This window comes from Oncorhynchus kisutch, linkage group LG8 (genome assembly GCF_002021735.2).
Source record: "Oncorhynchus kisutch isolate 150728-3 linkage group LG8, Okis_V2, whole genome shotgun sequence".
Taxonomy (NCBI): domain Eukaryota; kingdom Metazoa; phylum Chordata; class Actinopteri; order Salmoniformes; family Salmonidae; genus Oncorhynchus; species Oncorhynchus kisutch.
The window spans coordinates 57,114,430-57,136,021 of NC_034181.2; the positions used below are offsets into that span (position 1 = coordinate 57,114,430).

Genomic DNA, 21,592 nt, shown 5'->3' on the forward strand with positions numbered 1-21,592 from the left:
TTTTTAAACATCTTGAAGCAAGACTTTGGTTGAATTGGTCAACATCTAAGGCTATTTTGCAATTGACCAGTATTCTGAGCAACGACAGCGTCTGTCAGCCGACATTATATAAACTGCAGGTCTATCATGTTCACAACAGATTGATCCTGGGCATCCTGCAGTCCTTCACCATGGCACCTGTCTTTGTGCTGTCCATTTTCATCGCTGTTCTCTGCTCAGTTCAGAGCCGATCTACAGGGGTAAGGGTCCATCTGAGACTATTGAGAAACAGCTGTGCATGATGATGAATTATGTGCGTTTTAAACAAATTTGTACATATTTCCTTCTGCTGTTGCCATACAGAAAGCTTCATATGAATGGAGTGAAGAGGACATTGGTATGCTCATCCTGTATTTATAAACATTGAGCTATTGCATGACATTGTATTGGACATTGTATCATCTAAATATCATGTTTCATAAACTAAATAAGTTTTTTATAATCATTCATTGTTATAATGTAAATTACATATATTATCTTATTAAAATATGAGTTATTAGGGACACAGTTGCATTTAAGCACATTTTTTATTCCATTCCACAGACGGCACTAGCACCAACAGCATTGAGGAGGATGAATACTCTGCTTCAACGCTCATTGAGAAGGCCAACAGAAATCTTGGTACGGAGGCCTGTACATTCCTACTCTATATTTAATGGCATCAAGAATGGATAGCAGATAACCTTCACTTGGTGTTGTTTTCTAGGACAAAGACTTGATGAGCCACTAGTCATGTTTGGGGACATTGCAGTGGATACTGGGTTCATGAACGCTGACCCCTGCACAGCTCGCGGATGCAAGTGGCAGAAGTCCTCTGATGGGAACGTTTATGTGCCCTTTGTGATCTCTAATCAATACTGTAAGTATTTTGTTCTCTGAAACGATTTTATGCTGAGCCTAATGGTTTGGTTTTACTATAGTATATGAGTCTGTGTGTGTGTGTGTGTGTGTTTGTGTGTGTGTGTGTGTGTTTGTGTGTGCCTGTGATTATAGAGTTTCTGACTTTCTTATTGCTCCATTGAGCAGCGGCCCGGGAGAGATCCGTAATTGAAGGCGGGCTGCAAACCTTTGCTGCATCAACCTGCATCCGATTCTTTCCCCGAACCAATCAGAGGGACTTTGTGGACATCCAGTCTCAGTCAGGGTATGACCACTGCACATTACATTACTAGGCCTGTTATGCTTGTCTTTTGCCGCTCTTATTTGTGACAATTTACTTTACTGTTTTATTGTATAAAGAAAATACTTTATCACTTTTAGAAATGACATTTGTCTTCCATATGCACCCTTGTTTGTAGCTGTTTCTCGTTTATTGGACGCCGGGGCAATGGCCAGGTCGTGTCTCTGAGTAGGAACGGATGTGTCTTTCTGTCTGTGGTGCAGCATGAACTGCTGCATGCCTTGGGCTTCAACCATGAGCAAACACGCAGTGACCGGGATAGCAATGTTCAAATCCTGATGCAGAACATTATTCCTGGTTAGTGCTTTATAATGCTTTATAATACTTGTTTTTTTTTAACATAATTTCATAGGGAAATAATAATTTAGATTGTGCACAATATTCTTCCTGCCCCTTTTGAGTAAGAAATCTTAGTAACACTTTTATAACTTTAATGGGAAAGCCTTATTAAACTATTTATAGTGCACTACTATTTGATTATAATAATAATACATTAGTATTTCATTATTTGTAAACATGTAGAAACATTGAGAAGGATTGAGAAGAATTATAAGCTTTACAATTAATATGCATTTACACTATTCATAATCATCTGTAAAACATTTCTTTACAAGAGTGAATGTTATTATACTGTGTAAGAAAATTATTTATCATACATTTTCCATCCTAGGAATGGAATTCAATTTCAGAAAGATCAACACGATTAACTTGGGGACTCCTTATGACTATAATTCTGTCATGCACTACTCAAGGTAAATTAAAGAAATTCATATAAAGGTTTTCTTTACTGCGATAACAGCTGGAATGTTACATGGCTAAAATAAGAGAAATCCTTTTCCCTTTCATAGTCTACTCATGTCATCCTCTAATTTCAATTGATAGCTTCAGAGCTTTATGTCCTATGTTGTCTGGTTCCAGGTTTGCCTTCTCCAGCAACAGGCAGCCCACCATTCTTCCAATCCCTGACAATAATGTAGTTATTGGCAGGGCAACTCAGATGAGCCCCATTGATATTCTGCGGATCAATCGTCTCTACAACTGCAGTAAGTGCTAGTTTAGGAATACCTGTTTATTATAACTGTGAAGGATAAAAGTTGTGATTATTGTACCTGCCTGTAAGCTTCACCCCACTGTTGCTCAATCAATTACAAATATTTGGGAATATAGTATTTGAAATGAAGTATGTATTATAATTATAATTGTATTTTCTCTTTCCCTTCTCTTTTACTAGCGGGACAGCAGTTAGACTTGATTTGACAAGTGCGATGGTAGAGCGTCTGCTGAGGATGGAACTGCAGTTATAGCTTGCTTCTCAACTTTGAACATGAACTCAATAAACAAACTATACGTTATGCTGAAAGAATGAATTGAGACGTAGATAACCATTTCTGTATATCAGATCTGGTATGGCTTATCATAGATAGAACTTTGGCGTGGCAAAACAATGTACTGCAGACTACTGAAACATTGTCACAATAAACATGTGTAGTAATGTGTATTTGATAGTCTATGTTTTTTGAGGCCTCATGTTTATTATTCTGATTGCAAATGGTACATTGATGGTGATTATCATATAATGTGCATAGGTGTCTAAGTGGTTTCGTGACTAAAACTATTTTTTTAGGCGAGTTAACAAGGCTATCTCACCAAAGCATACAGCAATAACACTCGTCCAAACTCCCACATGCACAGAAAATCCTTTATTATACAGGACAACAAAATAATTTTACATTCTGTTACTTTTACATTTCAGAAGTCTGAAACAATGACATGAGCTTAAAAAACATTGTAGAGGGAGTGTCCAGCACAGTCAAGGATAGTAGCCCATTCATTTTTTCAGTAACACTTAACTAAGAGGTTGAAATTGTAAAGGGTTTATAAAGGGTTTATAATTACATTATGAATCATTATTTAATCATTTGTAAATGCATTTATAAACCATTAATAAACAGTTGTATCGCATTGGTCAAAATAGTGCAATAACTTGTCAGTGTTTGCCAAATAGTGAGCCAATATCTACCTACAGTTATTAACACTTTATAAATGCACTTACACATGCTTATAAGATGAACCCTTATGTATCATTATGCAACCTTATTTTCAATAGTTGCACAGTTGAACAATAGTTATTTTCTCACTTTTGGGTGTGATGCATTGATGCTCTGTCCCAGGAACAGAAGAGGTTGGTTTAAATGATGACCTGGCCAAATGTACATCCAGGACATTATTCAATTATCATTCCTAATATATTACCCCTTACCAGATTATATCAACACACTTACCACTGCTCAGTGATAGTCCACGTGTGGCGAACGCTCTGGTGTTAAATGGTAACCGTAATGCCTTTGGTTGGTGAAATAGCGGAGGGGGTATCTTCTCACAACGTTGAATGTTTTGGTCTTCATACCCACCATTCATTGACTAAATATGTTGAACAAAGTGTTGAATCTTTTCTCATTTACAGTACCAGTCAAAAGTTTGGACACACTTACACACTCAAGGGTTTTTTCTTTATTTTTTACTATTTTCTACATTGCAGAATAATAGTGAAGACATCAAAACTATGAAATAACACATATGGAATAATGTAGTAACCAAAAAGTTAAACAAATCAAAATATATTTTATATTTGAGATTCTTCAAAGTGGCCCATTATTATTAGTGTCCTTTAATAGTAGTTTCTTTGCAGCAATTTGACCATGAAGGTCTGATTCATGCAGTCTCCTGACAATTGATGTTGTGATGTGTCTGTTACTTGAACTCTGTGAAGAATTTATTTGGGCTGTAATTTCTAAGGCTGGTAACTCTAATGAACTTATCCTCTGCAGCAGAAGTAACTCTGGGACTTCCTTTCCTGTTTCGGGCCTCATGAGAGCCAGTTTCATCATAGTGCTTGATGGTTATTGCGACTGCACTTGAAGAAACTTTAAAAGCCCTTGAAATTTTCCAGATTGACTGACCTTCATGTCTGAAAATATTGATGGACTGTCATTTTTGTTAGCTTATTTGAGTTGTTCTTGCCATAATATGGACTTGGTCTTTTAGCAAATAGGGCTATCTTCTGTATACCAGCCCTATCTTGTCTGTCACGCCCTGACCTTAGTATTCTTTGTTTTCTTTATAGTTTTGGTTAGGTCAGGGTGTGACATGGGTGATGTATGTGTTTTTGGACTGTCTAGGGGTTTTGTAGGTTTATGGGGTCGTTTACTATCTAGGTGTTTATGTATGTTTATGGTTGCCTAGATTGGTTCTCAATTAGAGGCAGCTGTTTATCATTGTCTCAACATTGCGGTGTCTTTTTCTCCCCTTTTTAACATTACAAGTCAGACTATAAATTGACAACTGATTAACTATTTAAAAATACAACACTGACATAGGGTCTCATGGTCCCCTTATGTGTCTTCATCTGTTTCTTTCTTGTTAAGCATTTCCCATCCTGGAGTCTGAGACCTTATGGGAATCTGTGGGAGAGAAGAGGAATATATGACAATTTAGCATAGCACAGCTACACATAACTCTTATCCTCATTATCAGGATTTATACAAGTTAGTCTTAGCTAGTTATCTTATTCACTGCCATCTAATAATAATAATATTAATAATATCTAGCTAGTGTTTAACATTACTTGCTAACACTAATATCTAGATACCACAGATTAAAGGGGTTAGCTAGTCATCACAATTTTTGCTAATACACTAGCTAGTAAGTTAGTGTTAAAATTGGAACCACTAGTGTACTGTAGTGCTGAGCGATTAACCAAAACGTTGGTTATTTTTCATTTTTTAAACAACTTATTGACTGACATAGGTTAAATATTTATCAGTGATGATCAAGTGATGCTTGATGTGCAGCTTCTGTATAGATAAATCAGATGAAGCCTGAACTGTGTGATGTAGTATGAACTTGCTTGTTTATGTTACGATCGTCGTATACATAAGCGTACCAAGGCGCGCAGCGTGAATAGAGTTCCACATACTTTATTACAAAAACAACAAAAACAACAAAGAATCAACGAACATCCAGTACACAGCGCACATAGGCACTAACTGAAACACAAACAAACAACATCCCACAAATGCAGGTGGGAAAGAACCAAACTAAGTATGATCCCCAATTAGAGGCAACGATCATCAGCTGCCTCCAATTGGGAACCATACTCACACCAACATAGAAGTACTAATGACTAGAAACACCCCCGAGTCACGCCCTGACCTAAAGCACCATAGAGAACCCTGAGGGCTCTCTATGGTCAGGGCGTGACAGTATATAACCTTTTCGGTAAGACAGATCCAAAAAATAACATTTTTCGGTAAGACAGATCTTCCAAAGGTGGTGGAGTGGCAATTTTTACCAAGGAACACCTTCAGTGCTCGGTTGTCTCCACCAAAACAATTTGATTTGCTGGTTTTAAGCATAAAACTTTCAAATAGCCCTTTGTTGACTGTTGCTGGGTGTTATCGTCCTCCATCAGCACCGGCCTTTACCCCACCTGCCCTAATCTCTCTCCTGGCCACTAAGTCTGAATTTGTCCTGCTAGGTGACCTAAACTGGGACATGCTTAAACCACTTGATGTCACGAATCCCGTTTCCTGAGTCTGTTTTTTGCCAGTGTTCTGTCCTGGAGTGTTTTTTCCGGCGTCCTGGAACGCACCCTGTCTGGTTGCCGGGCAATGTAGCCAGTTGGGAGTTCTGATTACCCGCACCTGTATCCCATCAGCTATCTGCACACCTGGTCCTGATCATCATCTCTCCTCTTCATAAGCCCGGACCTGACAACCATTCCCTGCCGGATCGTTAGCCATGAACAGTATGTTGTGCCATAGTATCAGCCTCAAGTTGGATAGAATTTGTTTTGTTGTTTTGTACGTCTTGCTTGCCTTCAACTTACCTCCGTTTGTTCTGTCTTCAGTTACTCACCCGGATCATTTACCCCATTCCCGCCTGGTCGGAGGAGGATTCCGCTTCCCCATTGGATCCACCTATTTACTCCCATCAACTCACCACCGCTGCCCGCTACGCCACCTGGATGTATCTACACACTCACATTCACTTGTAAATAAATACTCACCTTCTTCCTACTCTCCTTGTCCTGGTCTGCTTCTGGGTTCGATTTTGAAGAAACGTGACACTTGAACAAGTCCTAAAGCAATGGGACTCCCTAAATCTTTCTCAGATTATCACCAATCCTACAAGGTATGACTCCAAACACCCAGAAAAGGCTATTCTCCTTGATGTTATCCTCACAAATAATCCTGATAGGTATCAGTCTTGTGTTTTCTGTAATGACCTTAGTGATCACTGTTTTACCGCCTGTGTTCATATAACTGCTCAGTGAAACAACTTGTCAGCTTTGTAATAGACACTTGCTAAAAACTTAATGAGCAAGCCTTCCTTCATGACCTGGCCTCTGTAAATTGGTATAGAATCAGCTTGATCCCCTTTGTCGAAGATGCTTGGACCATCTTGTTTGATTTAGTCAGTGGTATTGTTAACAAACACGCTCCCATAAAGAAAATCTGAATAAACAGGTTCAGCCCCTGGTTCGACCGTGATCTTGAAGAGTTACTCCACCTCAAGAATTCCATTTGGCAAAAGGCTTGGCACACGCATACTCAGGCTGACTGGCTCTCGTTCAGGAAAATGATAAATAAGTGCACTCAGGCTATCCGGAAGGCCAAAGTTAGTTACTTTAAGGAGCAATTCTCTCTCTGTGGGTCTAACCCCAAGAAGCTCTGGAAAACGGTTAAAGACCTGGAGAATAAACCCTTCTTCTCACAGCTGGTCATGTCCCTTAATGTTTTTTATGAATGACCTTTTTTTCAATTGAATATTTAAACATAAAATATACTTGCAGTAAAGCCGCTCAACAACTACATCACATTAGTCATCTAACAGACTCCCATCCAGAGAGACACACAAAAGCAACCAGGGTCAATGCCCTGCTCAAGGGTACGTCGACAGATCTCCCACAAGGTCAAAAACAGAGACCCGAACCAGCAATCCATCAGCCCTTAACGTTGATGACGTGGTTGCTACTGACAAGGAGCACAAGACTGAGCTCTTTAATCACCACTTCATAAAGTCAGGATTCCTATTTGACTCAGCCATGCCTCCTTGACCGTCCAAAATGTCCTAATCCCCCATCCCTTCTAATGTGCCTAGCCCCGATACTCCTCCCTCTTTTTTCCCTGCCCCGCTACAAAGTTTCTCCCTGCAGGCCGTCACTGAGTCTGAGGTGCTAAAGGAGCTCCCTAAACCTGACCCAAAAAACATCTGGGTCAGATGATTTAGACCCTTTCTTCTTGTTGGTTCCCGTTTTTCTGTGCTCCGTTTTATTTAATTGACAAATAAGGAATACGCAAAATGTGCACTTATAAATCATAACTATTTAATTAAAATACAGCTGTAGACAGAAGTCAAAGATCAAACATCACACATACAACTGATGTCTCTCCTGAGTTCTGCCCCATAGTAAAAGTCCCAAGTTATTTCATTAAGCCTGAAGTCCAGCCCTAGTGATGTCACAGCATACGTCATTTCCTTCTACTCATCAGACCAAGCCCATGCATACACAGCTATACAAACTTGCAAGAGAGATACAATAGTTCCAGTGTTTTCTAAGGGCTCAGCAGTAAATGTCCACTCCCCCAAGTTGATTTATAGAGGTATGTCTGACTAGTCTCTTATCTCTTTTACTCCTCTGCGGGGTTCTGTGCTTATCTTTGAAGTGCTTTCTCACAGACCCCATGCAATATTTCACACATCTCTCAGACCGTTTCATTATAAGAGGCAGAGACCAGAAAAGACTGTGGAACAATATTAAGCCTTTCTAATGAATACCTACAGTGCCTTGCGAAGGTATTCGGCCCCCTTGAACTTTGCGACCTTTTGCCACATTTCAGGCTTCAAACATAAAGATATAAAACTATTTTTTTGTGAAGAATCAACAACAAGTGGGACACAATCATGAAGTGGAACGACATTTATTGGATATCATTCAAACTTTTTTAACAAATCAAAAACTGAAAAATTGGGCGTGCAAAATTATTCAGCCCCCTTAAGTTAATACTTTGTAGCGCCACCTTTTGCTGCGATTACAGCTGTAAGTCGCTTGGGGTATGTCTCTATCAGTTTTGCACATCGAGAGAGTGACATTTTTTCCCATTCCTCCTTGCAAAACAGCTCGAGCTCAGTGAGGTTGGATGGAGAGCATTTGTGAACAGCAGTTTTCAGTTCTTTCCACAGATTCTCGATTGGATTCAGGTCTGGACTTTGACTTGGCCATTCTAACACCTGGATATGTTTATTTTTGAACCATTCCATTGTAGATTTTGCTTTATGTTTTGGATCATTGTCTTGTTGGAAGACTATCTCCATCACTAACTTTAAGCAGCAGCTGTCAGAGCAGCTCACAGATCACTGCACCTGTACATAGCCCATCTGTAAATAGCTCATCCAACTACTTCATCCCCATACTGTTATTTATTTTTTTGCTACTTTGCACCCCAGTATCTCTACTTGCACATTCATCTTCTGCACATCTATCACTCCAGTGTTTAATCACAAAATGTAAATGATTATACCACGATGGCCTATTCATTGCCTTACCTCCCTCATCTTACCTCATTTGCACACACTGTATATATACATTTTTCTATTGTTTTGACTGTATGTTTTGTTTATTCCAAGTGTAACTCTGTCTTGTTATTTGTGTCGCACTGCGTTGCTTTATCTTGGCCAGGTCGCAGTTTTAAATGAGAACTTGTTCTCAACTTGCCTACCTGGTTAAATAAAGGTTGAAATAAAATAAATCAAAAAAGGTTTCCTCCAGATGGGCAGATCTCACAAATTCGGGGGAATTTCTCCGAAACCAGCAAACCACACCAATATTATGGCTTGAAATCTTCAGCTGAAGCCTTCATTCCTGGAACAAATAAGTGTACGAATGCATCTTCAGAGTTTCAAAAGTGAGGCAAGGCACGTCATGCGAGTTGACCATTGGTCTGAAAACCAACCATTTCTGTTCCTGGGGACAGCAACAATTCATCACACACAAAAGTGAGAAAATAACTATTGTTCAACTGTGCAACCATTAAAAAACAAGGTTGCATGATGATACACAAGGGTTCAATATTATACACATTTGTAAGTGTATTTATAAATGATTAATAGCTGGAGGTAAATAGTGGCTCACTATTTGGCAAGCTTTATTTCGCTTTCGCACTATTTTGACCAATTATAACCCATTTATATAACCCATTTATTAATGGTTTATAATGGACTTACAAATGATTAAATAACCGTTAATAAAGGAATAACAAACCCTTGATAAACCCTTTATAAATGTAATCTTATTGTAAAGGGTTACAATTTTTTTCACTACTTATGTCAATTTCTTAAAAACTTCTGATAATTGTGTCGGTTGCCCTTCTATGACCTTGCTGGAAACCTTCACAATCTTATCCAGTCTGTTCTTGATGCACATGTTCAAATGACTAAACCAGGCCACCATAGAGATAGAGTGAGTATATAAACACAACAGTAAGGAGATATAGCTACTTTCAGCCCCCATCCATACGTTATAAGCCCTATTCTGATCTGCACAACATTTGCCTCTTTCATGAAGCTAATATAATATCTATGTTGAATGAGAGAACCCACTGACACGTAATGAAGTATGTGGGCTGCCAACGAAGATTTCCCAGCATTAGATATTACATGAGAAGATTTCACAGTATGTTATTGTGGTCCCTTGTAGCTCAGTTGGTTTGTGGGTTGGTTTCCCACAGGGGACCATTGCGAACGAAAACGTATTCACTCACTTCTGTAACTTGCTTTGGATAAGAGCGTCTGCTAAATTACTCAAATGTAAAAAAAAGTAATTTTAGGGGCCTTTTGAAGATTGTCAACGTGTATTTGATTTTTTAAAATTCTGTTCAATGAGAAAATTACACAAAAAAAATCCATCAATACATTTTAACACTTGTAACACTCCTGTCAAACCTCAACGTATAGCTACTATTTCTGAATATGAAAAATGCAATGAAAAAAGGAATTTTTTTAAAACTTTAAATAAGAGGCTTCATTAATTGAATTACTTATACACATCCTGAAAAGGTAGAATGACACACAGAGAAGGGCAAACCTGTTTGCAAATCATCAAGGTCAAACATATTTAGCCATGATATGATACATGATATGGTACAAAATGTTAACATGCACACCTCACACATGTCATGTTTCACACACGTTTCAAGGATTTCCTGCAGAATTTCCACATGACGTGCAGCAACCTCGACTCAATATGACATTTCCTTACCTGTCAGCATGTTTTTGTGCCCATATTCACTTATTTGGGGGTCTGTTATCTATCTACGTGTATATTCCTGAGGAAAGAGTATAAAAACGACGCTAACTACTTCCATTTCACCCATTCCTTCTCGGAGCTCTAAGGTAAGCACTGTGCTCTCTGTTCATACTGTACGTGTGTGAGCTTCAATGACCAACACTATGGCTGGTTTTAATGAGTTTCTCTATATGGTTGTATTTATCCTACAGTCCTTTTGCTGCCATGTTTGTGTTCAAGTTCACTGTGGGTCTCCTGACCCTGATGCTGGTGTCCTCTGCCTGGATTGAGGAACTGACTGAGGTGAGTGACACAGGATACGATGCTACCATGCCATAAGATCACTGCTTTGCTAAACTCAATCGACCAGTCAACGCATATTCAAAGTAAGACTAGGACCTACTTGGACCCCAGTAACATTGGGACCTTGAAAATACTTCACACAATAAATACAGTGAGCTCCAAAGGTATTCGAGTTTTGGCTATATACTCCAGCATTTTGAATGTGAAATTATACAATGTCTACGAGGTTAGCGTGCAGATTGTCAGCTTTAATTTGAGGGTATTTTCATCCATATAGGGGGAACCGTTTAGAAATTACAGCACTTTTTGTCCAAATGTCTATTATGTGTATTAAAGAAGTATTTGGTCCCATATTCCTAGCACACTGTGAAGCGTGGGATTTGTTGCATGCATTTTCTGTTTGTTTTGGTTGTGTTTCAGGTTATTTTGTGCCCAATAGAAATTAATGGTAAATAATGTATTGTGTCATGTTGGAGTCACTTTTATTGTAAATAAGAATATAATATGTTTCTAAACACTTCTACATTAATGTCGATGCTACCATGGTTAAAGATAATCCTGAATCGTGAATAATGATGAGTAAGAAAGTTAGACGCACAAATATCATAACCCCCACAAAAATGCTAGCCTCCCATTATTGTAATGGTGAGAAGTTAGCATGTCTTGGGGGTATACTAATTGTGACATGGATGAAAATACCCTCAAATGAAAGCTGACAGTCTGCACTTTAACCTCATAGTCATTGTATCATTTCAAATCCAAAATGCTGGAGTAAAACAACAAAAAATGTGCCACTGTCCCAATACTTTTGGAGCTCAATGTATTATTCATACATTGCGTTCTTCATGAGTTCATATATTCTATGTTAATTGTATATGTATTCTCCTTTGTCATTGTCTGTATTTTTCACGTTGTCATCCAAAGTTCGAAGGTGAGAAAAAACTGTTTCGGCACTATCTCACATTACCAAGCATATAAATAATAAAAACAAAAAAGGTCCACTTCTTCCAGCGCCAGAACGAGAGGGACTACCTCAGCATTGAGTCTCGCAGTGGGTGAGCCTAAATTTCAATAACACGATTAAACAATTCGAATATAACATCAATACATACGTCGTTGAATTTCCCTTTGAGGATCATAATAATCCATGCAATATTTGTTTTTGCAAACCTGCACTGTCAGGTGATCCCCCACCACTTTTATCCCTTATGAACTCATTACCCGGAGGTTTTCCTAAAACCCTTACAATAAACTAGATGATTAGGGTAGGCCCTATTTCTGGCATTGGATTAGTGCGCCATGACCCTCTGCTCTGCTCTTCTCCCCAGATGCTACTCCTATGTTGGCCGTTCAGGGTAACGCCCAGACTGTGTCTCTGGCCCGTCAGGGCTGCCAGTACCACAGCACCGTCCAGCATTTTTTATTTTTTTATTTTTTATTTCACCTTTATTTAACCAGGTAGGCTAGTTGAGAACAAGTTCTCATTTGCAACTGCGACCTGGCCAAGATAAAGCATAGCAGTGTGAGCATACAACAAAGAGTTACACATGGAGTAAACAATTAACAAGTCAATAACACAGTAGAAAACAAAGGGGGGGTCTATATACAATGTGTGCAAAAGGCATGAGGAGGTAGGCAAATAATTACAATTTTGCAGATTAACACTGGAGTGATAAATGATCAGATGGTCATGTACAGGTAGAGATATTGGTGTGCAGAAGAGCAGAAAAGTAAATAAATAAAAACAGTATGGGGATGAGGTAGGTGAAAAGGGTGGGCTATTTACCAATAGACTATGTACAGCTGCAGCGATCGGTTAGCTGCTCAGATAGCTGATGTTTGAAGTTGGTGAGGGAGATAAAAGTCTCCAACTTCAGCGATTTTTGCAATTCGTTCCAGTCACAGGCAGCAGAGTACTGGAACGAAAGGCGGCCAAATGAGGTGTTGGCTTTAGGGATGATCAGTGAGATACACCTGCTGGAGCGTGTGCTACGGATGGGTGTTGCCATCGTGACCAGTGAGCTGAGATAAGGCGGAGCTTTACCTAGCATAGACTTGTAGATGACCTGGAGCCAGTGGGTCTGGCGACGAATATGTAGCGAGGGCCAGCCGACTAGAGCATACAAGTCGCAGTGGTGGGTGGTATAAGGTGCTTTAGTGACAAAACGGATGGCACTGTGATAGACTGCATCCAGTTTGCTGAGTAGAGTGTTGGAAGCCATTTTGTAGATGACATCGCCGAAGTCGAGGATCGGTAGGATAGTCAGTTTTACTAGGGTAAGCTTGGCGGCGTGAGTGAAGGAGGCTTTGTTGCGGAATAGAAAGCCGACTCTTGATTTGATTTTCGATTGGAGATGTTTGATATGAGTCTGGAAGGAGAGTTTGCAGTCTAGCCAGACACCTAGGTACTTATAGACGTCCACATATTCTAGGTCGGAACCATCCAGGGTGGTGATGCTAGTCGGGCATGCAGGTGCAGGCAGCGACCTGTTGAAAAGCATGCATTTGGTTTTACTAGCGTTTAAGAGCAGTTGGAGGCCACGGAAGGAGTGTTGTATGGCATTGAGGCTTGTTTGGAGGTTAGATAGCACAGTGTCCAAAGACGGGCCGAAAGTATATAGAATGGTGTCGTCTGCGTAGAGGTGGATCAGGGAATCGCCCGCAGCAAGAGCAACATCATTGATATACACAGAGAAAAGAGTCGGCCCGAGAATTGAACCCTGTGGCACCCCCATAGAGACTGCCAGAGGACCGGACAGCATGCCCTCCGATTTGACACACTGAACTCTGTCTGCAAAGTAATTGGTGAACCAGGCAAGGCAGTCATCCGAAAAACCGAGGCTACTGAGTCTGCCGATAAGAATATGGTGATTGACAGAGTCGAAGGCCTTGGCAAGGTCGATGAAGACGGCTGCACAGTACTGTCTTTTATCGATGGCGGTTATGATATCGTTTAGTACCTTGAGTGTGGCTGAGGTGCACCCATGACCGGCTCGGAAACCAGATTGCACAGCGGAGAAGGTACGGTGGGATTCGAGATGGTCAGTGACCTGTTTGTTGACTTGGCTTTCGAAGACCTTAGATAGGCAGGGCAGGATGGATATAGGTCTGTAACAGTTTGGGTCCAGGGTGTCTCCCCCTTTGAAGAGGGGGATGACTGCGGCAGCTTTCCAATCCTTGGGGATCTCAGACGAGATGAAAGAGAGGTTGAACAGGCTGGTAATAGGGGTTGCGACAATGGTGGCAGATAGTTTCAGAAATAGAGGGTCCAGATTGTCAAGCCCAGCTGATTTGTACGGGTCCAGGTTTTGCAGCTCTTTCAGAACATCTGCTATCTGGATTTGGGTAAAGGAGAACCTGGAGAGGCTTGGGCGAGGAGCTGCGGGGGGGGCGGAGTTGTTGGCCGAGGTTGAAGTAGCCAGGCGGAAGGCATGGCCAGCCGTTGAGAAATGCTTATTGAAGTTTTCGATAATCATGGATTTATCAGTGGTGACCGTGTTACCTAGCCTCAGTGCAGTGGGCAGCTGGGAGGAGGTGCTCTTGTTCTCCATGGACTTCACAGTGTCCCAGAACTTTTTGGAGTTGGAGCTACAGGATGCAAACTTCTGCCTGAAGAAGCTGGAGAAGCTTCCTGACTGACTGCGTGTATTGGTTCCGGACTTCCCTGAACAGTTGCATATCACGGGGACTATTCGATGCTATTGCAGTCCGCCACAGGATGTTTTTGTGCTGGTCGAGGGCAGTCAGGTCTGGGGTGAACCAAGGGCTGTATCTGTTCTTAGTTCTGCATTTTTTTGAACGGAGCATGCTTATCTAAAATGGTGAGGAAGTTACTTTTAAAGAATGACCAGGCATCCTCAACTGACGGGATGAGGTCAATGTCCTTCCAGGATACCCGGGCCAGGTCGATTAGAAAGGCCTGCTCACAGAAGTGTTTTAGGGAGCGTTTGACAGTGATGAGGGGTGGTCGTTTGACTGCGGCTCCGTAGCGGATACAGGCAATGAGGCAGTGATCGCTGAGATCCTGGTTGAAGACAGCGGAGGTGTATTTGGAGGGCCAGTTGGTCAGGATGACGTCTATGAGGGTGCCCTTGTTTACAGAGTTAGGGTTGTACCTGGTGGGTTCCTTGATGATTTGTGTGAGATTGAGGGCATCTAGCTTAGATTGTAGGACTGGCGGGGTGTTAAGCATATCCCAGTTTAGGTCACCTAACAGAACAAACTCTGAAGCTAGATGGGGGGCGATCAATTCACAAATGGTGTCCAGGGCACAGCTGGGAGCTGAGGGGGGTCGGTAGCAGGCGGCAACCGTGAGAGACTTATTTCTGGAGAGAGTAATTTTCAAAATTAGTAGTTCGAACTGTTTGGGTATGGACCTGGAAAGTATGACATTACTTTGCAGGCTATCTCTGCAGTAAACTGCAACTCCTCCCCCTTTGGCAGTTCTATCTTGACGGAAGATGTTATAGTTGGGTATGGAAATCTCTGAATTTTTGGTGGCCTTCCTGAGCCAGGATTCAGACACAGCAAGGACATCAGGGTTAGCAGAGTGTGCTAAAGCAGTGAGTAAGACAAACTTAGGGAGGAGGCTTCTGATGTTGACATGCATGAAACCAAGGCTTTTTCGATCACAGAAGTCAACAAATGAGGGTGCCTGGGGACATGCAGGGCCTGGGTTTACCTCCACATCACCCGCGGAACAGAGAAGGAGTAGTATGAGGGTGCGGCTAAAGGCTATCAAAACTGGTCGCCTAGAGCGTTGGGGACAGAGAATAAGAGGAGCAGGTTTCTGGGCATGGTAGAATATATTCAGGGCATAATGCGCAGACAGGGGTATGGTGGGGTGCGGGTACAGCGGAGGTAAGCCCAGGCACTGGGTGATGATGAGAGAGGTTGTATCTCTGGACATGCTGGTAGTAATGGGTGAGGTCACCGCATGTGTGGGAGGTGGGACAAAGGAGTTATCAGGGGTATGAAGAGTGGAACTAGGGGCTCCATTGTGAACTAAAACAATGATAACTAACCTGAACAACAGTATACAAGGCATATTGACATTTGAGAGAGACATACAGCGAGGCATACAGTAATCACAGGTGTTGAATTGGGAAAGCTAGCTAAAACAGTAGGTGAGACAACAGCTAATCAGCTAGCACAACAACAGCAGGTAAAATGGCGTAGACTAGGCAACGGGGCCAACAGATAAAACAAACAAGCAGAATGGAGTACCGTGATTAATGGACAGTCCAGCGTGCATCAGCTATGTAGCCAAGAGATCAGTGTCCAGGGGGCAGCGGTGGATGGGGCAGGGAAGCCGGACTGGCGAGTGTTATCCAGGTAAAAAAAACAACTAACAATGACTAAATAGCTTGTAGCTAGTTAGCTGGTTAGCTTCTGGAGGTTCTTGAGTGTGTTCTAAAAATAAATAAAAAATAATAGCGATTCCGTATCACATTGGGTGAGGCAGGTTTCCGGAAGGTATAAACAAATTAAAAGTCAAAAGAGATAGAAAGTAAATATGGGTCCGGTGGGCGTTTGGGACGCGGCGATTCAGGCAGTTAGCAGGCCTGTGCTAACAAGCTAACAGTTTGTAGGCCCGGGCTAGACAAGAGCTCCTCCATGCCCTGGGCTTTAACCACGAGCAGACCCACAGCGACCGTAGAACCACGTCTACTGGGAGAACATAATTGATGGTCGATACCATGCATTTATCCTGCTTGCCTTTAATTGACGTCCACTTTACACGATAAGAAACTGCCTCTATCTCTAACTGCTAATTCTAAGAAAAGACAATGGATTTGTTAAATTGTATATTTTGGGGGCTGCCTAATACTTGTCAGCCAACCTGCTTTTTGTTTTATGAGCTGTTGAGTCATCTATAGATATAGAGTTGTTAATTTCCGTTATCTATTGTTGTTAATTAATATTTAATATTGTAGCTGATTGATCTTGCTCATAAAGTGGGGTGAAACACAGCCTATCAGCTCTATGAACAATGAAGTACCACTTCCACAAGATCGCCCCCCTGAACCAAGGTACTCCCTATGACTTCAACTCTGTCGTGCAGTACGAGAGGTCAGCTATGTGATGTCTTTCTGATACTTACAAATATTTCTGGAATGAACTCCTATTATACGTGACGTTCCATCCCTCAGTGTCCTTTCAACCGCCCCAACATGGAGCCCATCGCCGACAACAATGTGTCTTTCGGCGAGGCCACCCAGATGAGCAAGAACGACATCGACAGGCTGAACAGGCTGTATGGCTGCTGTGATTACTGGCACACTGAACAATTTACTGTACATGGCCGGATCAAACCTCCTCGTTCCACCCCCTCGGATGCCTCTTCCCCCGAGCTAACATAACTCTAATATATCTAAAGCTTAATAACAATGTAAGAATTGTGACATTGAGGGTGGGAGGATATATCACACTGGACATAGCTTTATGTGTATGACTAAATAATCACTCTTTTTTTCTCCTCTCCCCCCAATAGAAACCTGTGGTCTCACTTCCGATGGACTCAAGATCATTCCGCTGGTAGAACTATTAGAAGGACATTTGCTTCAAAACATCAAGGCTGTGCGACCTCTAATAATCACAATAAAAATCTGATCAACTGAAATCAAAGCTAATCTGTTGATCATTCCATTTCAGTACAGTTCTCCAAATATGTGTCCATACAACACGCTTTACTCAACATAAGTATAATAATGCTTTGAACAAGTATTACAGCAACTATGGAACATCTTCACAGTAACCCAAAACAGAAACATTTGTGGGCTGTGTTGAATTGTAGTCTTCCCAGTGAGAACCCGGAGGGTTTTGTAAAGAGCTCAATAGTTGCTTGCCTTAGAGGCAGCCTTGGCTTCATCAGCAAGGGTGTCATGCCACTTCTGTTTGTACTTCTGGCACAAGGAGTTCAGCCTTCTGTATTTATGTACTCTGGCACACCAGGGGGTTTCGTCAAGACTTTTACACAGATCAGACATGGACAGAGTATGATTAGCTCGGCTTCAAGGGTGTTTATTAAATAATAAATCAAAAGAAAGGAAAGGTCTCCCCCATGAGACCCTCTGCGGGATACCGTCTTCTGAACTCCGGGTCTTGCTGTATCCTGTCGGGCACACAACCGTCTCCAACTACACAGAAGTCAACTTACTTCCCCCAGTCCTCTCCTGTGTGCTGCCCTTCTGGCAGCTTTATGGGGCTTGTACAGCTGGTGAGCAATCAGCCCTTGATTACTCACCAACTCCCCAATCAGCCCCAATTAGTCCTGGGCAGAGAGCCCATCGAGACCTGGCACGTCCATCAGATGGGGCCATCGCCTCGTGATGTTTACACCGTCTCTCACCAGGCCTCAACAAGTCTCCAAATGGTGGCTGACCTGTTGTACGCCACAGTACACTCTTCTGGCCTCACCTGAGATGCCCTCCTTTGTTATTTTGTGCCCAAATATCTTTCCAGCTGCTTTAGTGATGTCGTTCTTGAAGATCTTCACTGGATTGGCTGGTATATTGTGGGCGAGAACAGAGAAGCGGTTCTGCAGCTTAAGGTGGAAGGTGGGTTTTACCTTAGGGAACTGTAGTTTTGCAACATTAAACCTGGGTTCACTGGAGGAGGATGCGTTGCGTTTTAGGTGAAGATGGAGGGTCATGGGTAGAAACCTGTGTTATAGATTACTGGTCAAAAGTTTTAGAACACCTACTCATTTAAGGGTTTTTCTTTATTTTTACTATTTTTTACATTGTAGAATAATAGTGAAGACATCAAAACTATGAAATAACACATATAGTAGTATGTAGTAACCAAAAAAGTGTTAAACAAATCTAAATCTATTTTATATTTGAGATTCTTCAAATAGCCACCCTTTGCCTTGATGACATCTTTGCACACTCTTGGCATTATCTCAACCAGCTTCACCTGGAATGCTTTTCCAACAGTCTTGAAGCAGTGCCCACATATGCTGAGCATTTGTTGGTTGCTTTTCCTTCACTCTCTGGTCCGACTCATCACAAACCATCTCAATTTGGTTGAGGTTTGGGGACTGTGGAGGCCAGGTCATCTGATGCAGCACTCAGTCACTCTCCTTCTTGGTAAAACAGCCCTTACACAGCCTAGAGGTGTGTTGGGTCATTGTCCTGTTGAAAAACAAATGATAGTCCCTCTAAACCCAAACCAGATGGGATATCGATGCAGAATGCTGTGGTAGCCATGCTGGTTAAGTGTGCATTGAATTCTAAATAACTCACAGATAGTGTCACCAGCAAAGCACCCCCACACCACAATACCTCCTCCTCCATGATTTACAGTGGGAACCACACATGCAGAGATCATCCGTTCACCCACACCGACAAAAATCTCAAATTTGGACTCCAGACCAAAAGACAGATTTCCACCAGTCCAATGTCATGCTCATGTTTCTTGGCCCAAGCAAGTATTTTCTTCTTATTGCTGTCTTTTAGTACTGGTTTCTTTGCAGCAATTCAACCAATGATGTTTCCACCTCCATGCTTCACAGTTGGGATGGTAGTCTTGGGGTTGTACTCATCCTTCTTCTTCCTCCAAACACGGCGAGTGGAGTTTAGACCACAAAGCTCTATTTTTGTCTCATCAGACCACATGACCTTCTCCCATTCCTCCTCTGGATCATCCAGATGGTGATTGGCAAACTTCAGACGGGCCTGAACATGCGCTGGCTTGAGCAGGGGGACCTTGCGTGCGCTGCAGGACTTTAATCCATGACGGCGTAGTGTGTTACTAATGGTTTTCTTAGAGACTGTGGTCCCAGCTCTCTTCAGGTCATTGACCAGATCCTGCCGTGTAGTTCTGGGCTGATCCCTCACCTTCCTCATGATCATTGATGCCCCACGAGGTGAGATCTTGCATGGAGCCCCAGACTGAGGGTGATTGAACTTCTTCCATTTTCTAATAATTGCACCAACAGTTGTTGCCTTCTCACCAAGCTGCTTGCTTGCCTATTGTCTCGTAGCCCATCCCAGCCTTGTGCAGGTCTACAATTTTATCCCTGATGTCCTTACACAGCTCTCTAGTCTTGGCCATTGTGGAGAGGTTGGAGTCTCTTTGATTGAGTGTGTGGACAGGTGTCTTTTATACAGGTAACGAGTTCAAACAGGTGCAGTTAATACAGGTAATGAGTGGAGTGGAGGGCTTCTTAAAGAAAAACCTACAGGTCTGTGAGAGCCGGAATTCTTACTGGTTGGTAGGTGATCAAATACTTATGTCATGCAATAAAATGCAAATTAATTACTTAAAAATCATACAATGTGATTTTCTGGATTTTTGTTTTAGATTCCGTCTCACACAGTTGAAGTGTACCTATGATAAAAATTACAGACCTCTACATGCTTTGTAAGTAGGAAAACCTGCAAAATCGGCAGTGTATCAAATACTTGTTCTCCCCACTGTATGCCTTCTCCAAGAACAACCACCCCACCACGGTGCTCTTCCCCGACAGCAACGTGTCTTTTGGCGAGGCCACCCAGATGAGCAAGAACGACAGACAGGCTGAACAGGCTGTATGGCTGCTGAGAGTACTGCCACACTGAACAATTTACTGTACATGGGTTTGGATGATTCAAATCTAGGCCAAGGCTGCGTGACCGGATCAAACCTCCTCATTCTGCCCCCCTACATACCTCTTCCTCAGTTCTAATATATCTAGAGCTTAATAACAATGTAAGAATTGTGACATTGAGGGTGGGAGAATATATCACACTGGACATAGCTTTATGTGTATGGTTAAATAATCACAATTTTTTCACCTTACCTACCCCAATAGAAACAGTTGGATACCTGTGGTCTCACTTCCGATAATCTCAATCTCAAGACATTCCGCTGAAGGAGTGGAGTGAGCTCTAGTGGTAGAACTATTAATGTAATTTGTCTCTTATAATCACAATAAAAATCTGATCAATTGAAATCAAAAGCTTCATCTGTATCTATAATTCCATTTCAATACAGTTCTCGAAATATTTGTCCATACAACATGCTTTACTCATCATAAGTATTCTAATATGCTGACCAGACCAGACTCGTTGCGTGCGCGAGCGTCGCAAAATAAATTTAGAAATCCATGTTATTCAATTATTGCACCCACACTGCTCGTGGGCGGCAACGAGCATCTGCGATGCCAAGGGCTAAAATAGAACTCCTTTCTATTTCCGACGCAGATCGCGCTGCAAGTCCTGCCTCTCCCATCTCCTCATTGGTTTATAGAAGCAGGTACCCACGTGCCATCTACTCATTGGTTATACCCACGTGGGTGATTGAAAGGCGAACTGTTTTGCCGGTCGTCGTGGTAATACTATGAACGTTTAGATGCCAATCACCATAAAAGTTCAAAGATGAAAAAGCCTGGAAGGAGGAGAGATGACAAAAAACGATTCGGTTGGCCGTTTTATGTGTGGATTAATTGTCGGAGTAGAGGACCTTGTGCATTTCAGGTAAAATAACAACTCAATGTTTATATCCCAGGACAAATTAGCTAGCAACAGCAAGTTAGCTAAATAGGACAAATTAGCTAGCAAGTGCAAGCTACCTAGCTAAATTGCCATACATGTTTAATGCTTTTCGACCTGTCCCCAAATTAATGTCATTGGTTCAGAGTTTGTTTTGATATTTTAACCTGCGTGTCATGATCGCGTTTGGTGTAGGGGGACAAAATAAATGTATGCACGATAGCGCACGCATGCAGCCGGTTTGGG

The 21,592-nt window shown here is 41.8% G+C and overlaps 1 protein-coding gene across 1 annotated transcript; it reads left to right on the forward strand.

Moving 5' to 3' along the window:
- LOC109895514 (high choriolytic enzyme 1) lies at positions 1-2,717 on the forward strand. The gene is made up of 9 exons (XM_020489236.2): positions 1-239; positions 343-376; positions 583-660; positions 746-898; positions 1,066-1,183; positions 1,338-1,516; positions 1,890-1,971; positions 2,138-2,262; positions 2,451-2,717. Exons 1-9 carry the CDS (start codon positions 171-173, stop codon positions 2,474-2,476), a joined length of 864 nt encoding a protein of 287 aa, XP_020344825.1. The 5' UTR covers positions 1-170; the 3' UTR covers positions 2,477-2,717.
- The last annotated feature ends 18,875 nt before the right edge of the window (positions 2,718-21,592 follow it).

What these genes read in the sequence shown, in the direction of transcription:
- LOC109895514 (XM_020489236.2), top strand. Translation starts at nt 171, where the DNA reads ATGGCACCTGTCTTTGTGCTGTCCATTTTCATCGCTGTTCTCTGCTCA. An exon ending in TTCAGAGCCGATCTACAGGG is followed by an intron (nt 240 to 342) that starts GTAAGGGTCCAT and finishes GTTGCCATACAG; the next exon opens with AAAGCTTCATATGAATGGAG. An exon ending in TGTGATCTCTAATCAATACT is followed by an intron (nt 899 to 1,065) that starts GTAAGTATTTTG and finishes TCCATTGAGCAG; the next exon opens with CGGCCCGGGAGAGATCCGTA.